Source organism: Coregonus lavaretus (assembly GCF_964263955.1).
Source record: "Coregonus lavaretus genome assembly, chromosome: 2".
NCBI lineage: Eukaryota > Metazoa > Chordata > Actinopteri > Salmoniformes > Salmonidae > Coregonus > Coregonus lavaretus.
Genome location: NC_139989.1, coordinates 77,895,597 through 77,910,930, shown reverse-complemented (window position 1 = coordinate 77,910,930; position 15,334 = coordinate 77,895,597). Strand labels below are relative to the sequence as shown.

Sequence of the window (15,334 nt, the reverse complement as noted above, 5' to 3'; positions counted from 1 at the left end):
CCAGACTACTCGAGGCTATCTGAAATAAGATGTAGGCCTATCAGGGAAATATATTTTGGGATAGTTTTCAGGCCTTGTGGGCGGGTTTTGAGGAGTCATTGGGCTAGAAAAGTAATTGCATTAAATAACCCGACTGTTTGGATGTGTCTGTTAGTTAATGTTTTATTTCTGAGAGATCATGAATAAAAGAGAGCAATTGACATTCAATAATTAGTTGTCACTGTGTTAACCACAACCAACATGCTGGATCTCTGTTTAGGGGTCAGTGGTCTAAAATGAGTCTCTCTGGGGAGAGAGAGGAGGGGGGCCCTGCCTCTAAAATGAGTCTCTCTGGGGAACATGACACCAAAACTAAGAGGTGAGCTGAAAATATTGTTTAAGAATTTATATTAGAAAATGCTATATAGGAGAAAAGAAAATCACATTTGTGATTTTTCATCAGAAATGATTACTAATGGGTACCTTCAATATAACTATTGTAGATTTGAGATGTGATTTAAAACCATTGTTTAGCTGGAATGTAATGTTCGTATCCTGTATATTTGACTGTGATACGTGGTTGTCTCACCTAGCTACCTTAAGATGAATGCATTTACAGATGCCATATCTTAATTTGACCCTGTTTCTCACAGCAGGAACATAATCCTGCAGCAATAGCAAATGTGTATTTTTAGGTGGATTATAATTAAGGGATATTTTCTGTAGGGGTTCATAAATTTTTCTGAAAATGGATATATAGCGTTTTGGAATGAAACTCTTCTTATGTTTCCCCATCTGAGCTCAGAGTAGATGAGAGACGTAATGTTTGTCTCTGTTGTGTTGAAGCCCAATCAAGCAGGAGAGACCAGCCTCCCCTGTACCCAGCTGTGTGTCCATGAAGAGTGACTGGTCTATGGGTCATCCTCTAAACTTTAGAGAGGGAGACTTTTCTACTGAACAAAGGTAAGAAGAACTCATGGGTCATGGTCAGTGAGTTAAACAACACTGTCTCTAGTAATTTCTCCTCTCCCATTTTCCCATTTATTTTTGTTGTTTTCATAATCCATAGGCTAATCTTTTTTTCCATTTTCATAGTCCTGAAACATTATCAAACAAACACAACATTCCCTCCCTGTGTGTGTGTGTGTGTGTGTGTGTGTGTGTGTGTGTGTGTGTGTGTGTGTGTGTGTGTGTGTGTGTCCCTGAAAGAGGAAATTGTAATCTCATGTTTTGTCCACAGAAACCAACAGGAGAGATCAGAGTCAGAGATTCTCAGTGGTCAGTCTTCCCAGAGTCATCAAACAGACCTGGCCTCCATATTCAGTGTATGTTGTCCTGTTATGTACATTTGTTTTTGTTTACCTCAAGTAAAGTTGATCTGTCAATCATTCATTCATGTGTTAATGAGAAAGCATTTAGTCTCTTCCTTAACTTATTTACTTTATTTATTTCAGTTGCTTGAAGAGAATATTTTGACATTTGTGAAGAACGAGCTGAAGATGTTCAAGAGGATTCTTAGTCCAGAACTCCCAGAAGGCTTTGAGAGTCAGAAGCAGGATAAGGAAGTGGTGGATGCTGAAGATGAGAAGCAGGAGAGCAGTGCCAGAGAGGGGGCTCTGAAGATCACACTGCACGTCCCGAGGAAAATGAACCTTGCTGAAAGGAGCTTGCTGACACACTGGAGAAAAGTAAGAGCTGTCTGCCTCATGTTGAATGCTGTTTTAGAACAAAAATTTAAAAGCTGTAGCTAAAGTACAGCTAAAGTAGCTGTGTAACTAAATGATATTGTAGCAGCCTTAACACAACACCTAGTGACCTCATCAAGTAGCAGCAGGGATGTGTTGTGGTGATTAATTTAGACAGAGAGAAGAGGAGAGACAGAGGAGAGAGAGAGAGAGAGAGAGAGAGAACATTATTAATGCCATCAATAATACCAATAATGATATAAATCAGTCACACCAGTGTGTAATGCATTATGAAAACTTTTACAGATTTATACAGACAAGAGAATAAATGATTATAATTTAAACTTTATAAGACAGTCTTACAATACTGTAGGCATTAAAACAGATGTAATATTAATATCCTCTGTGTTGTTTCTAGATTCAGATGAGCGTGCTGTGATTCTTCAACGTGAACTCAAATCTAATCTAAAGAAGAAGTTTCAATGTGTATTTGAGGGGATCGCTAAACAAGGAAACCCAACACTTCTCAATAAGATCTACACAGAGCTCTACATCACAGAGGGTGGAAAAGGAGAGGTCAATAATGAACATGAGCTGAGACAGATTGAGACAACAACCAGGAAACAAGCAAGACCAGAGACTGCAGTCAAATGTAACGACATCTTCAGACCCTTAACTGGACAAGACAAACTTATCAGAACTGTGCTGACAAAGGGAGTCGCTGGCATTGGAAAAACAGTCTCTGTGCAGAAGTTCATTCTGGACTGGGCTGAAGGAAAAGCAAATCAGGATGTCCAATTAGTTTTTTCATTCCCTTTCCGGGAGCTGAATTTGATGAAAAAGGACAAACACACTTTCATTGAACTTCTCAATCACTTCTCAATGGAAACCAAAGAATCAAGAATCTCCAACTACGACAAGTACAAAGTTCTGTTCATCTTTGATGGTCTGGATGAGTGCCGACTGCCCCTAGACTTCCAGAAGAACAAGATCTGTTGTGACGTCACAGAGTCAACCTCAGTGGATGCTCTGCTGACAAATCTCATCAAGGGAAATCTGCTTCCCTCTGCTCTCCTCTGGATAACTACCCGACCTGCAGCAGCCAATCAGATCCCTTCAGGGTATGTTAGCCAGGTGACAGAGGTACGAGGGTTCAATGACCCACAGAAGGAGGAGTACTTCAGGAAGAGATTCAGTGATGAGGACCTGGCCAGCAGAATCATCTCACACATAAAGACATCAAGGAGCCTCCACATCATGTGCCATATTCCTGTCTTCTGTTGGATTTCTGCAATAGTCCTTGAACACATGTTGAGTACAGACCAGAGAGAAGAGATGCCCAAGACTCTGACTGAGATGTACTCACACCTTGTGGAGTTTCATACCAAACAGAAGAATGAAAAGTATCTTGGGAAAGAAGAGACTGGTCCACACTGGAATAAAGAGAGCATTCTGTCACTGGGAAAACTGGCTTTTCAACAGCTTGTGAATGGCAATCTGATTTTCTATGAAGAAGACCTGAAAGATGCTGGCATTGATGTCAATGAAGCGTCAGTGTACTCAGGATTGTGCACACAGATCTTTAAAGAGGAATGTGGGCTGTACCAGGACAAGGTGTACTGCTTCGTGCATCTGAGCATTCAGGAGTTTCTGGCTGCTGTATATGTGTTCCTCTCATTCATCAACAACAATGAGAATCTAATGGCCAAACCACAATCAATGTTCAGCTACTTTGTTGCGCTGTTCAGAGACTACAAGCCTGAAGTTACAGTCTTCAAGAGTGCTGTGGATAAAGCCTTACAAAGTGCAACAGGAAACCTGGACCTTTTCCTCCGCTTCCTTCTGGGCCTCTCACTGGAGTCCAATCAGAAGCACTTACGAGGTCTACTGACAAAGACAAGAAGCAGCTCACAGAGCCATGAAGAAACAGTCAAGTACATCAAGGAGAAGATCAGGGAGAATCCCTCTCCAGAGAGGTGCATCAATCTGTTCCACTGTCTGAATGAACTGAATGACCATTCTCTAGTGGAGGAGATCCAAAGCTACCTGAGCTCAGGAAGTCTCTCAGAAGAAGAACTGTCACCTGCACAGTGGTCAGCTCTGGTCTTTGTGTTGCTGACTTCAGAAAAGGAGCTTGATGTGTTTGACCTGAAGAAATACTCCAGATCAGAGGAAGGTCTTCTGAGGCTGCTGCCAGTGGTCAAAGCCTCCAGAGCTGCTCTGTGAGTACATAAAATGACATTTAAGTACTAATCATCAGGAAGGAATATTCAGTTTAGAGACATATGTATTATTAAATAATATATTGAATCAATGCATTGATGTTCACATTAGTCTAACAATATGACCATACAATTCTAGGAGACGGAAGATGAATCTATAAGTTGTTTAAGAGAATAAACCAAAATATCTGCCATTGTCCTTCTACACTACTGGTGTTAAATTAACAGTTTGTGAAATCATGATGATCTCTTTGCAGGCTGTCAGGCTGTGGAGTCACAGAGGAAGGCTGTGCTTCTCTGGTCTCAGCTCTGAAGTCAAACCCCTCACACCTGAGAGTGCTGGATCTGAGTAACAATGACCTGAAGGATTCAGGAGTGAAGCTGCTCTCTGCTGTCCTGAGGAATCCCCACTGTAAACTGGAGACTCTGAGGTCAGTATTCCTGTAGTTGGTCAACAAGTGATAACTGTTCACAAGATCCACATGTGTTTACCAGGCACACATAGTCCACACCATATGTGTTTGGACAGTGAAGCTTACAGTTTTAAATTTGGTTTTTAGATACAATGTTTCATATTATGCAACAGTACAGAATGTCACCTTTTATTTAAAGATTTTCATACATATACAGTGAGGGAAAAAAGTATTTGATCCCCTGCTGATTTTGTACACTTGCCCACTGACAAAGAAATGATCAGTCTATAATTTTAATGGTAGGTTTATTTGAACAGTGAGAGACATAATAACAACAACAAAATCCAGAAAAACGCATGTCAAAAATGTTATATAAATTGATTTGCATTTTTATTGAGGGAAATAAGTATTTGACCCCCTCTCAATCAGAAAGATTTCTGGCTTCCAGGTGTCTTTTATACAGGTAATGAGCTGAGATTAGGAGCACACTCTTAAAGGGAGTTCTCCTAATCTCAGTTTGTTACCTATATAAAAGACACCTGTCCACAGAAGCAATCAATCAATCAGATTCCAAACTCTCCACCATGGCCAAGACCAAAGAGCTCTCCAATGATGTCAGGGACAAGATTGTAGACCTACACAAGGCTGGAATGGGCTACAAGACCATCGCCAAGCAGCTTGGTGAGAAGGTGACAACAGTTGGTGCGATTATTCGCAAATGGAAGAAACACAAAAGAACTGTCAATCTCCCTTGGCCTGGAGTTGCAATGATCATGAGAACAGTGAGGAATCAGCCCAGAACTACACGGGAGGATCTTGTCAATGATCTCAAGGCAGCTGGGACCATAGTCACCAAGAAAACAATTGGTAACACACTACGCCGTGAAGGACTGAAATCCTGCAGTGCCCGCAAGGTCCCCCTGCTCAAGAAAGCACATATACATGCCCGTCTGAAGTTTGCCAATGAACATCTGAATGATTCAGAGGAGAACTGGGAGAAAGTGTTGTGGTCAGATGAGACCAAAATCGAGCTCTTTGGCAAAATCGCCGTGTTTGGAGGAGGAGGAATACTGCCTATGACCCCAAGAACACCATCCCCACCGTCAAACATGGAGGTGGAAACATTATGCTTTGGGGGTGTTTTTCTGCTAAGGGGACAGGACAACTTCACCGCATCAAAGGGACGATGGACGGGGCCATGTACCATCAAATCTTGAGTGAGAACCTCCTTCCCTCAGCCAGGGCATTGAAAATGGGTCGTGGATGGGTATTCCAGCATGACAATGACCCAAAACTCACGGCCAAGGCAACAAAGGAGTGGCTCAAGAAGAAGCCCATTAAGGTCCTGGAGTGGCCTAGCCAGTCTCCAGACCTTAATCCCATAGAAAATCTGTGGAGGGAGCTGAAGGTTCGAGTTGCCAAAATTCAGCCTCGAAACCTTAATGACTTGGAGAAGATCTGCAAAGAGGAGTGGGACAAAATCCCTCCTGAGATGTGTGCAAACCTGGTGGCCAACTACAAGAAACGTCTGACCTCTGTGATTGCCAACAAGGGTTTTGCCACCAAGTACTAAGTCATGTTTTGCAGAGGGGTCAAATACTTATTTCCCTCATTAAAATGCAAATCAATTTATAAAATTTTTGACATGCGTTTTTCTGGATTTTTTTGTTGTTATTCTGTCTCTCACTGTTCAAATAAACCTACCATTACAATTATAGACTGATCATGTCTTTGTCAGTGGGCAAACGTACAAAATCAGCAGGGGATCAAATACTTTTTTCCCTCACTGTATATTTTACTGTTTAGAAATGAAAGTACTTTATTATGTAGTTCTCCCATTTGAAAAAGTCATAATTATTTAGACAAATTAATTTAGTCAAAAGTTTAGTATTTGGTCCCATATTCCTTACCTGCAGTGATTACATCAAGCTTGTGATTCTACAAACTTGTTGAATACATTTGCAGTTTGTCTTGGTTGTGTTTTGGATGATGTTTTTTCCCAATAGAAACTGAATGGTGAATAATGTCCTGTCATTTTGGAGTCACTTCACTTGTATTGTCAGTAAGAATAGAATATGTTTCTGAACACTTCTACATTCATGTGGATGCTACCATGATTATGAATAATCATGAATGAATCGTGAATGATGATGAATGAGAAAGTTACAGAGCAACAAGGATCATACCCCCTCTGTTATTGGAAATGGTAAGAGGTTAGCATGTTTTGTTGTAGCCTCTGTAACTTTCTCACTCATTATTATTCATGATTCATTCATGATCTTTCTCAATCATGGCAGTCACAGGCTTGATTTAGTCATTGCATTCAAAGAATATGGGACCAAATACTACACTTTTGACTACTTTAATACTCTATAAGTGAATTGGTCAGAATACTTATGACTTCTCAGTATTATTCATGATTCATTCATGATCTTTCTTAATCATGTCATCATCAGGATTAATTTAGTAATGTTTAGAAACATGTTATCTACTCACTTAGACAGAAAATTACTCCAGTCATCATCCACCATTCAGTTACTATCGGGCAAAACACAACCAAAACAAACTGCAAATGCAACCAACGAGTTTGGGACCAAATACTAAACTTTTGACTACTTTAATACACTATGAGTGAATTTATCAAAATACTTATGACTTCTTCAAAAGTGGGGGACTAGATACATAAAGTGCTTTCATTTCTAAATGGTGAAACAGATATGTATTCAAATACCCTCAAATAAAAGGTGACATTATATACTGTCAACTCATATGAAACATTTGATCTCAAATCCAAAATGCTGGAGTATAGAGCCACATTTAAAATGTTAGCTTCACTCTCAAAATAGATATGGTGTGGACTGTATACTCAATACAATTTACCGTAATTTTCGGACTATAAGCCGCGCCTTTTTTCCCATTTTTCGACCCCTGCGGCTTATATAACGGTGCGGCTAATCTATGGATTTTTACAGCTAACGGCCACTAGAAGACCTCCTAAATCTATGGATTTTACAGGTTACAGTCCACCAACTTTAACTCTATGGACTCTATGACCGGTCCGCGCCCCCCACCTTTAAGCGGCGGGCTCCAGCAGGAAAAGCTGGAGGCCGGAAAAGAGTGAGACAGGTAGTGCACAAAAGTAAAAGTGGAACCGAGAGTGGTACGACAGACAGAACGAGAGACAGAACGAGAGCAAGACAGACAGACATTACGAGAGCGAGACAGTTTGTTCAAAGGAAGTTTTCATGCACAAACCCTCATTATGGAAAACAAACGTAGAAATGCATATGATGCAGCTTTTAAGTTAAAGGCAGTCAATCTGGCTGTAAACGAAGGAAATAGAGCTGCTGCACGTAGCCTTGGCATCAATGAGTCAATGGTGAGACGTTGGAGACGCCAGCGGGAAGAACTGTCTCAATGCAAAAAGTCAAAAAAAGCTTTTTAGAAGTAATAAAAGCAGATGGCCCGAACTTGAAGACTTTCTTGAAGATTGGGTGAACACACAGAGAGCAGACGGCCGAGGTGTTTCCACCGTGCAGATCCGACTGAAAGCTGAAACAGTCGCCACCGAAATGAAAATTGAAAATTTTAGAGGTGGACCATCCTGGTGTTTCAGATTTATGAGACGAAAGGGACTCTCCATCAGGGCGCGGACGACTGTGTGTCAGCAACTCCCTCCCGACTACCAGGAAAAAATAACAAACTTCGGCGAATTCACACAAAGAATGATAGAGGAATATTCCATCGGACCGGACCAGATCATAAATATGGATGAAGTCCCTTTGACGTATGACCTGCCTCTCACTAGGACTGTTAACAAGAAAGGTGAATCGTCCATCACATTGAGAACCACTGGTCACGAGAGAACGAATTTCACTTGTGTTCTTGGCTGCCCAGCATCTGGATTAAAGCTTCCGCCAATGGTGATTTTTAAGCAGATTACAATGCCAAAAGAAAAGATCCTGAACGGCATCTCCTTTAAAGTCAACAAGATGGATGATGGAAAGTGTAATGAATGAGTGGCTGAATGAGTGGCTGAATGAGTGGCTGAATGAGTGGCTGAATGAGTGCTACGTCAAGCGCCCTGGAGGATTCTTTCGCCAAAAAAAAAGCTTTGCTCGTTTTGGACAGCATGAGGGCCCATATAACGGATAATGTGAAAGCAGCCATCAAGAGCACAAACTCGATTCCAGCTGTGATTCCTGGGGGCACAACGAAGCATCTGCAGCCACTCGACATCAGTGTCAATCGTGCGTTCAAAGTGGCACTACGCGTTCAGTGGGAGGCGTGGATGACTAGCGCCGATAAATCATTCACCAAAACTGGTCGCATGCGAAAAGCAACTTTCGCTCAAGTTTGCGAGTGGATCCTGATAGCGTGGAGGAGTGTCAAAACATCCACGATCATTAACGGGTTCAGAAAGGCTGGACTGCTGCGTGATGAAGAGGAGGACGCCGCCACAGCTGAGGCCCTTCAGAGGCTGTTCGATTCCGACAGTGACGAAGAGGAGTTCGTTGGTTTTGAGAGCGTCAACGAAGGAGAGAGGAGAGTGGCTGACGAAGCCAGCCTGAGCCTGTTCGTTTCCGACACTGAAGATGAGGACTTTGGTGGTTTTAGTACGCATGAAGAAGACGGAGATGAGGATTAATGACTTGACTTTTCTGGTTACAGCCGTGTACTGCACCTTAGCCTAAAAGATGAAGACGAGGATTAATGACTTTTCTGGTAGGCTGATTTCCGTATATTTTAAGCAGCCGTGTTGCTGCAACTTTAGGCTTACGCGCTTACTGTCGTGTTACAGGCACTTTATTTTGCACTTTAAAAAAAACACATTTAATTTAGCCATTGATATTGCCTCGTCAAGCGCTGTAAGCTTTGTTTTTTGTTATGGGACTACTGTAGGCTATAATGTAGATAAATATTCAAAGATGTGCACACTTTTTCAAGGTTTTTCAAAAATAACCAAAGTGAAGTGGTTAAATGATTATGAGGCTATTAACTAATTTTGCTGGAATACGTTATGCAAATATGCAACTTGTTTGTTGAAATGTTAATAAATGGGAGCTTCCTCAAGCAGACATCTCTTTCCCGACAATCCCCTCTGTGCACGAACCCTTACATATGGTAATTAAACATTAAAACACCTGCGGCTTATAGTCCAGTGCGGCTTATATATGTACACATCATTCAATTTAGCTGCTGCGGCTTATACTCCGGTGTGCCTTATAGTGCGGAAAATACGGTAAATCTGATACCTCACTGTCTGTCTTTTGACTGATACTGCTTTTTAAACTGGTCTGGTCAGTCAACTCAAATATTCGTACTATACATGTTTCTCTCTACAAGCAATATTATGATCATTTCTAATAATGATACATTCATTTATGAATGGATATGGCGGGTTTCAGGACACTGATATATCTGAATATGTTGTAAAAATATACTGCCACAATTTTCACCACCAAAGAATAGCAGTGTGGTTTTAATATGATTTGACTCTTTGCAGGCTGTCAGGCTGTCTAGTCACAGAGGAAGGCTGTGCTTCTCTGGTCTCAGCTCTGAAGTCAAACCCCTCACACCTGAGAGAGATGGATCTGAGTAACAATGACCTGAAGGATTCAGGAGTGAAGCTGCTCTCTGCTGGACTGGGGAATCCCCACTGTAAACTGGAGACTCTGAGGTCAGTATTCCTGTAGTTGGTCAACAAGTTATAACTGTTCACCAGATCCACATGTGTTTACCAGGCACACATAGTCCACACCATATGTGTTTGGACAGTGAAGCTTACAGTTTTACATTTGGTGCTATGCTCCAGTATTTTGGATTTGAGATATAATGTTTCATATCAGGCAACAGTAGAGAATGTCACCTTTTATTTGATGTTAATGGTGAGAGGTTAGCATGTTTTGTTGTAGCCTCTGTAACTTTCTCACTCATTATTATTCATGATTCATTCATTATCTTTCTCAATCATGGCAGTCACAGGCTTGATTTAGTCATTGCATTCAAAGAATATGGGACCAAATACTAAACTTTTGACGACTTTAATACACTATAAGTTAATTGGTCAGAATACTTGACTTCTTGAAAAAGGGGGACTAGATACATAAAGGGCTTTTATTTTTCTAAATGGTGAAACAGATATGTATTAAAATACCCTCAAATAAAAGGTGACATTATATACTGTCACCTCATATAAAACATTTGATATCAAATCCAAAATGTTGGAGTATAGATCCACATTTAAAATGTTAGCTTCACTGTCAAAATAGATATGGTGTGGACTGTATACTCAATACAATCTAAATCTGATACCTCACTGTTTGTCTTTTGACTGATAGTGCTTTTTAAACTGCTCTGGTCAGTCTACTCAAATATTCGTACTATACATGTTTCTCTCTACAATCAATATATGATCATTTCTAATAATGAAACATTGATTAATTTATTAATAGATATGGCAGGTTTCAGGACACTGATATATCTGAATATGTTGAAAAAATATATTGCCACTATTTTCACCACCAAAGAATAGCAGTGTGGTTTTAATATGATTCTTTGCAGGCTATCAGGCTGTCTAGTCACAGAGGAAGGCTGTGCTTCTCTGGTCTCAGCTCTGAAGTCAAACCCCTCACACCTGAGAGAGCTGGCTCTGAGTAACAATGACCTGAAGGATTCAGGAGTGAAGCTGCTCTCTGCTGGACTGGGGAATCCCCACTGTAAACTGGAGACTCTGAGGTCAGTATTCCTGTAGTTGGTCAACAAGTGATAACTGTTCATCAGATCCACATGTGTTTACCAGACACACATAGTCCACACCATATGTGTTTGGACAGTGAAGCTTACAGTTTTAAATGTGGAGCTATGCTCCAGCATTTTGGATTTGAGATATAATGTTTCATATTAGGCAACAGTACAGAATGTCACCTTTTATTTTAGGTTTTTCATACATATCTGTTTTTCCGTTTAGATATGAAAGCACTTTATGTGTCTAGTTCTCCCATTTGAAGAAGTCGTAATTATTTGGACAAATTCATTTAGTCAGAAGTTTAGTATTTGGTCCCATATTCCTTACCCACAGTGATTACATCAAGCTGCTGATTCTACAAACTTGTTGAATACATTTGCAGTTTGTCTTGGTTGTGTTTTGGATGATGTTTTTCCTAATAGAAACTGAATGGTGAATAATGTCCTGTCATTTTGGAGTCACTTCACTTGTATTGTCAGTAAGAATAGAATATGTTTCTGAACACTTCTACATTAATGTGGATGCTACTATGATTATGAATAATCATGAATGAATCGTGAATGATGATTAATGAGAAAGTTACAGAGGAACAAGGATCATACCCCTCTGTTATTGGTAATGGTGAGAGGTTAGCATGTTTTGTTGTAGCCTCTGTAACTCTCTCACTCATTATTATTAATTATTAATTCATTATTTTTCTTAATCATGGCATCATCAGGATTAATTTAGTAGTGTTTAGAAACATGTTATCTACTCACTTAGACAGAAAATTACTCCAGTCATCATCCACCATTCAGTTACTATCGGGCAAAACATAACCCAAAACACAACCAAAACAAACTGCAAATGCAACCAACGAGTTTGGAACCAACTACGAAACTTTTGACTACTTTAATACACTATAAGTGAATTGGTCAGAATACTTATGACTTCTTCAAATGGGGGACTAGATACATGAAGTGCTTTCATTTCTAAACGGTGAAACAGATATGTATTAAAATACCCTCAAATAAAAGGTGACATTTTATACTGTCACTTAATATGAAACATTTGGAGTATAGAGCCACATTTAAAATGTTAGCCTCACTGTCAAAATAGATATGGTGTGGACTGTATACTCAATACAATCTAAATCTGATACCTCACTGTCTGTCTTTTGACTGATACTGCTTTTTAAACTGGTCTGGTCAGTCTACTCAAATATTTGTACTTTACATGTTTCTCTCTACAAGCAATATTATGATAATTTCTAATACTGATACATTAATTTATGAATAGATATGGCAGGTTTCAGGACACTGATATATCTGAATATGTTGAAAAAAATATACTGCCACTATTTTGATCACCAAAGAATAGCAGTGTGGTTTTAATATGATTTGACTCTTTGCAGGCTGTCAGGCTGTCTAGTCACAGAGGAAGGCTGTGCTTCTCTGGTCTCAGCTCTGAAGTCAAACCCCTCACACCTGAGAGAGCTGGATCTGAGTAACAATGACCTGGAGGATTCAGGAGTGAATCTTCTCCATGCTGGACTGGGGGATCCCCACTGTAAACTGGAGACTCTGAGGTCAGTATTCCTGTAGTTGGTCAACAAGTGATAACTGTTCACCAGATCCACATGTGTTTACCAGGCACACATAGTCCACACCATATGTGTTTGGACAGTGAAGCTTACAGTTTTAAATTGGGTGCTATGCTCCAGCATTTTGGATTTGAGATATAATGTTTCATATTAGGCAACAGTACAGAATGTCACCTTTTATTTTAGGTTTTTCATACATATCTGTTTTTCCGTTTAGATATGAAAGCAATTTATGTGTCTAGTTCTCCCATTTGAATAAGTCGTAATTATTTGGATGAATTCATTTAGTCATAAGTTTAGTATTTGGTCCCATATTCCTTACCCACAGTGATTACATCAAGCTTGTGATTCTACAAACTTGTTGAAAACATTTGCAGTTTGTCTTGGTTGTGTTTTGGATGATGTTTTTCCCAATAGAAACTGAATGGTGAATAATGTCCTGTCATTTTGGAGTCACTTCACTTCTATTGTCAGTAAGAATAGAAAATGTTTCTGAACACTTCTACATTCATGTGGATGCTACCATGATTATGAATAATCATGAATGAATCGTGAATGATGATGAATGAGAAAGTTACAGAGGAACAAGGATCATACCCCCTCTGTTATTGGTAATGGTGAGAGGTTAGCATGTTTTGTTGTAGCCTCTGTAACTTTCTCACTCATTATTATTCATGATTCATTCATGATCTTTCTCAATCATGGCAGTCAAAGGCTTGATTTAGTCATTGCATTCAAAGAATATGGGACCAAATACTAAACTTTTGACTACTTTAATACACTATAAGTTAATTGGTCAGAATACTTGACTTCTTGAAAAAGGGGGACTAGATACATAAAGGGCTTTTATTTTTCTAAATGGTGAAACAGATATGTATAAAAATTCTCTCAAATTAAAGGTGACATTATATACTGTCACCTCATATAAAACATTTGATCACAAATCCAAAATGCTGGAGTATAGAGCCACATTTAAAATGTTAGCCTCACTGTCAAAATAGATATGGTGTGGACTGTATACTCAATACAATCTAAATCTGATACCTCACTGTCTGTCTTTTGACTGATACTGCTTTTTAAACTGCTCTGGTCAGTCTACTCAAATATTCGTACTATACATGTTTCTCTCTACAATCAATATATCATCATTTCTAATAATGAAACATTCATTAATTTATGAATAGATATGTCAGGTTTCAGGACACTGATATATCTGAATATGTTGAAAAAATATATTGCCACTATTTTCACCACCAAAGAATAGCAGTGTGGTTTTAATATGATTTTACTCTATGTCAGGCTGTCACGCTGTCTAGTCACAGAGGAAGGCTGTGCTTCTCTGGTCTCAGCTCTGAATTCAAACCCCTCACAACTGAGAGAGCTGGATCTGAGTAACAATGACCTGAAGGATTCAGGAGTGAAGCTGCTCTCTGCTGAACTGGGGATTCCCCGCTGTAAACTGGAGACTCTGAGGTCAGTATTCCTGTAGTTGGTCAACAAGTGATAACTGTTAACCAGATCCACATGTGTTTACCAGGCACACATAGTCCACACCATATGTGTTTGGACAGTGAAGCTTACAGTTTTACATTTGGTGCTATGCTCCAGCATTTTGGATTTGAGATATAATGTTTCATATTAGGCAACAGTACAGAATGTCACCTTTTATTTTAGGTTTTTAATAATAATAATAATATGCCATTTAGCAGACGCTTTTATCCAAAGCGACTTACAGTCGTGCGTGCATACATTTTTTTTTTTTGTGTATGGGTGGTCCCGGGGATCGAACCCACTACCTTGGCGTTACAAGCGCCGTGCTCTACCAGCTGAGCTACAGAGGACATGTCTGTTTTACTGTTTAGAAATGAAAGCATTTTATGTGTCTAGTTCTCCCATTTGAAGAAGTCGTAATTATTTGGACAAATTCATTTAGTCATAAGTTTAGTATTTGGTCCCATATTCCTTACCTGCAGTGATTACATCAAGCTTGTGATTCTACAAACTTGTTGAATGCATTTGCAGTTTGTTTTGGTTGTGTTTTGGTTAATGTTTTTCACAATAGAAACTGAATGGTGAATAATGTCCTGTCATTTTGGAGTCACTTCACTTGTATTGTCAGTAAGAATAGAAGATGTTTCTGAACACTTCTACATTCATGTGGATGCTACCATGATTATGAATAATCATGAATGAATCGTGAATGATGATGAATGAGAAAGTTACAGAGGAACAAGGATCATACCCCCTCTGTTATTGGTAATGGTGAGAGGTTAACATGTTTTGTTGTAGCCTCTGTAACTTTCTCACTCATTATTATGCATGATTCATTCATGATCTTTCGCAATCATGGCAGTCACAGGCTTGATTTAGTCATTGCATTCAAAGAATATCGGACCAAATACTAAACTTTTGACTACTTTAATACACTATAAGTGAATTGGTCAGAATACTTATGACTTCTTCAAATAGGGGGACTAGATACATAAAGGGCTTTTATTTTTCTAAATGGTGAAACAGATATGTATGAAAATACCCTCAAATATAAAGTGACATTATATACTGTCACCTCATATGAAACATTTGATCTCAAATCCAAAATGCTGGAGTATAGAGCCACATTTAAAATGTTAGCTTCACTGTCAAAATAGATATGGTGTGGACTGTATACTCAATACAATCTAAATCTGATACCTCACTGTCTGTCT

General features: G+C 39.4%; 1 protein-coding gene across 1 annotated transcript; it reads left to right on the top strand.

The window, feature by feature from the left end:
• Window positions 1–210: 210 nt before the first annotated feature.
• Window positions 211–14,698, top strand: LOC311140643 (NACHT, LRR and PYD domains-containing protein 3-like; the record flags this gene model as incomplete). The annotated part of the gene is made up of 11 exons (XM_084175788.1): window positions 211–358; window positions 826–942; window positions 1,220–1,304; window positions 1,434–1,667; window positions 2,022–3,886; window positions 4,144–4,309; window positions 9,810–9,979; window positions 10,864–11,032; window positions 12,445–12,614; window positions 13,929–14,102; window positions 14,692–14,698. The coding sequence occupies exons 1-11, from the start codon at window positions 276–278 to the stop codon at window positions 14,696–14,698; spliced, it is 3,240 nt and encodes a 1,079-aa protein (XP_084031914.1). The 5' UTR covers window positions 211–275.
• Window positions 14,699–15,334: the final 636 nt, after the last annotated feature.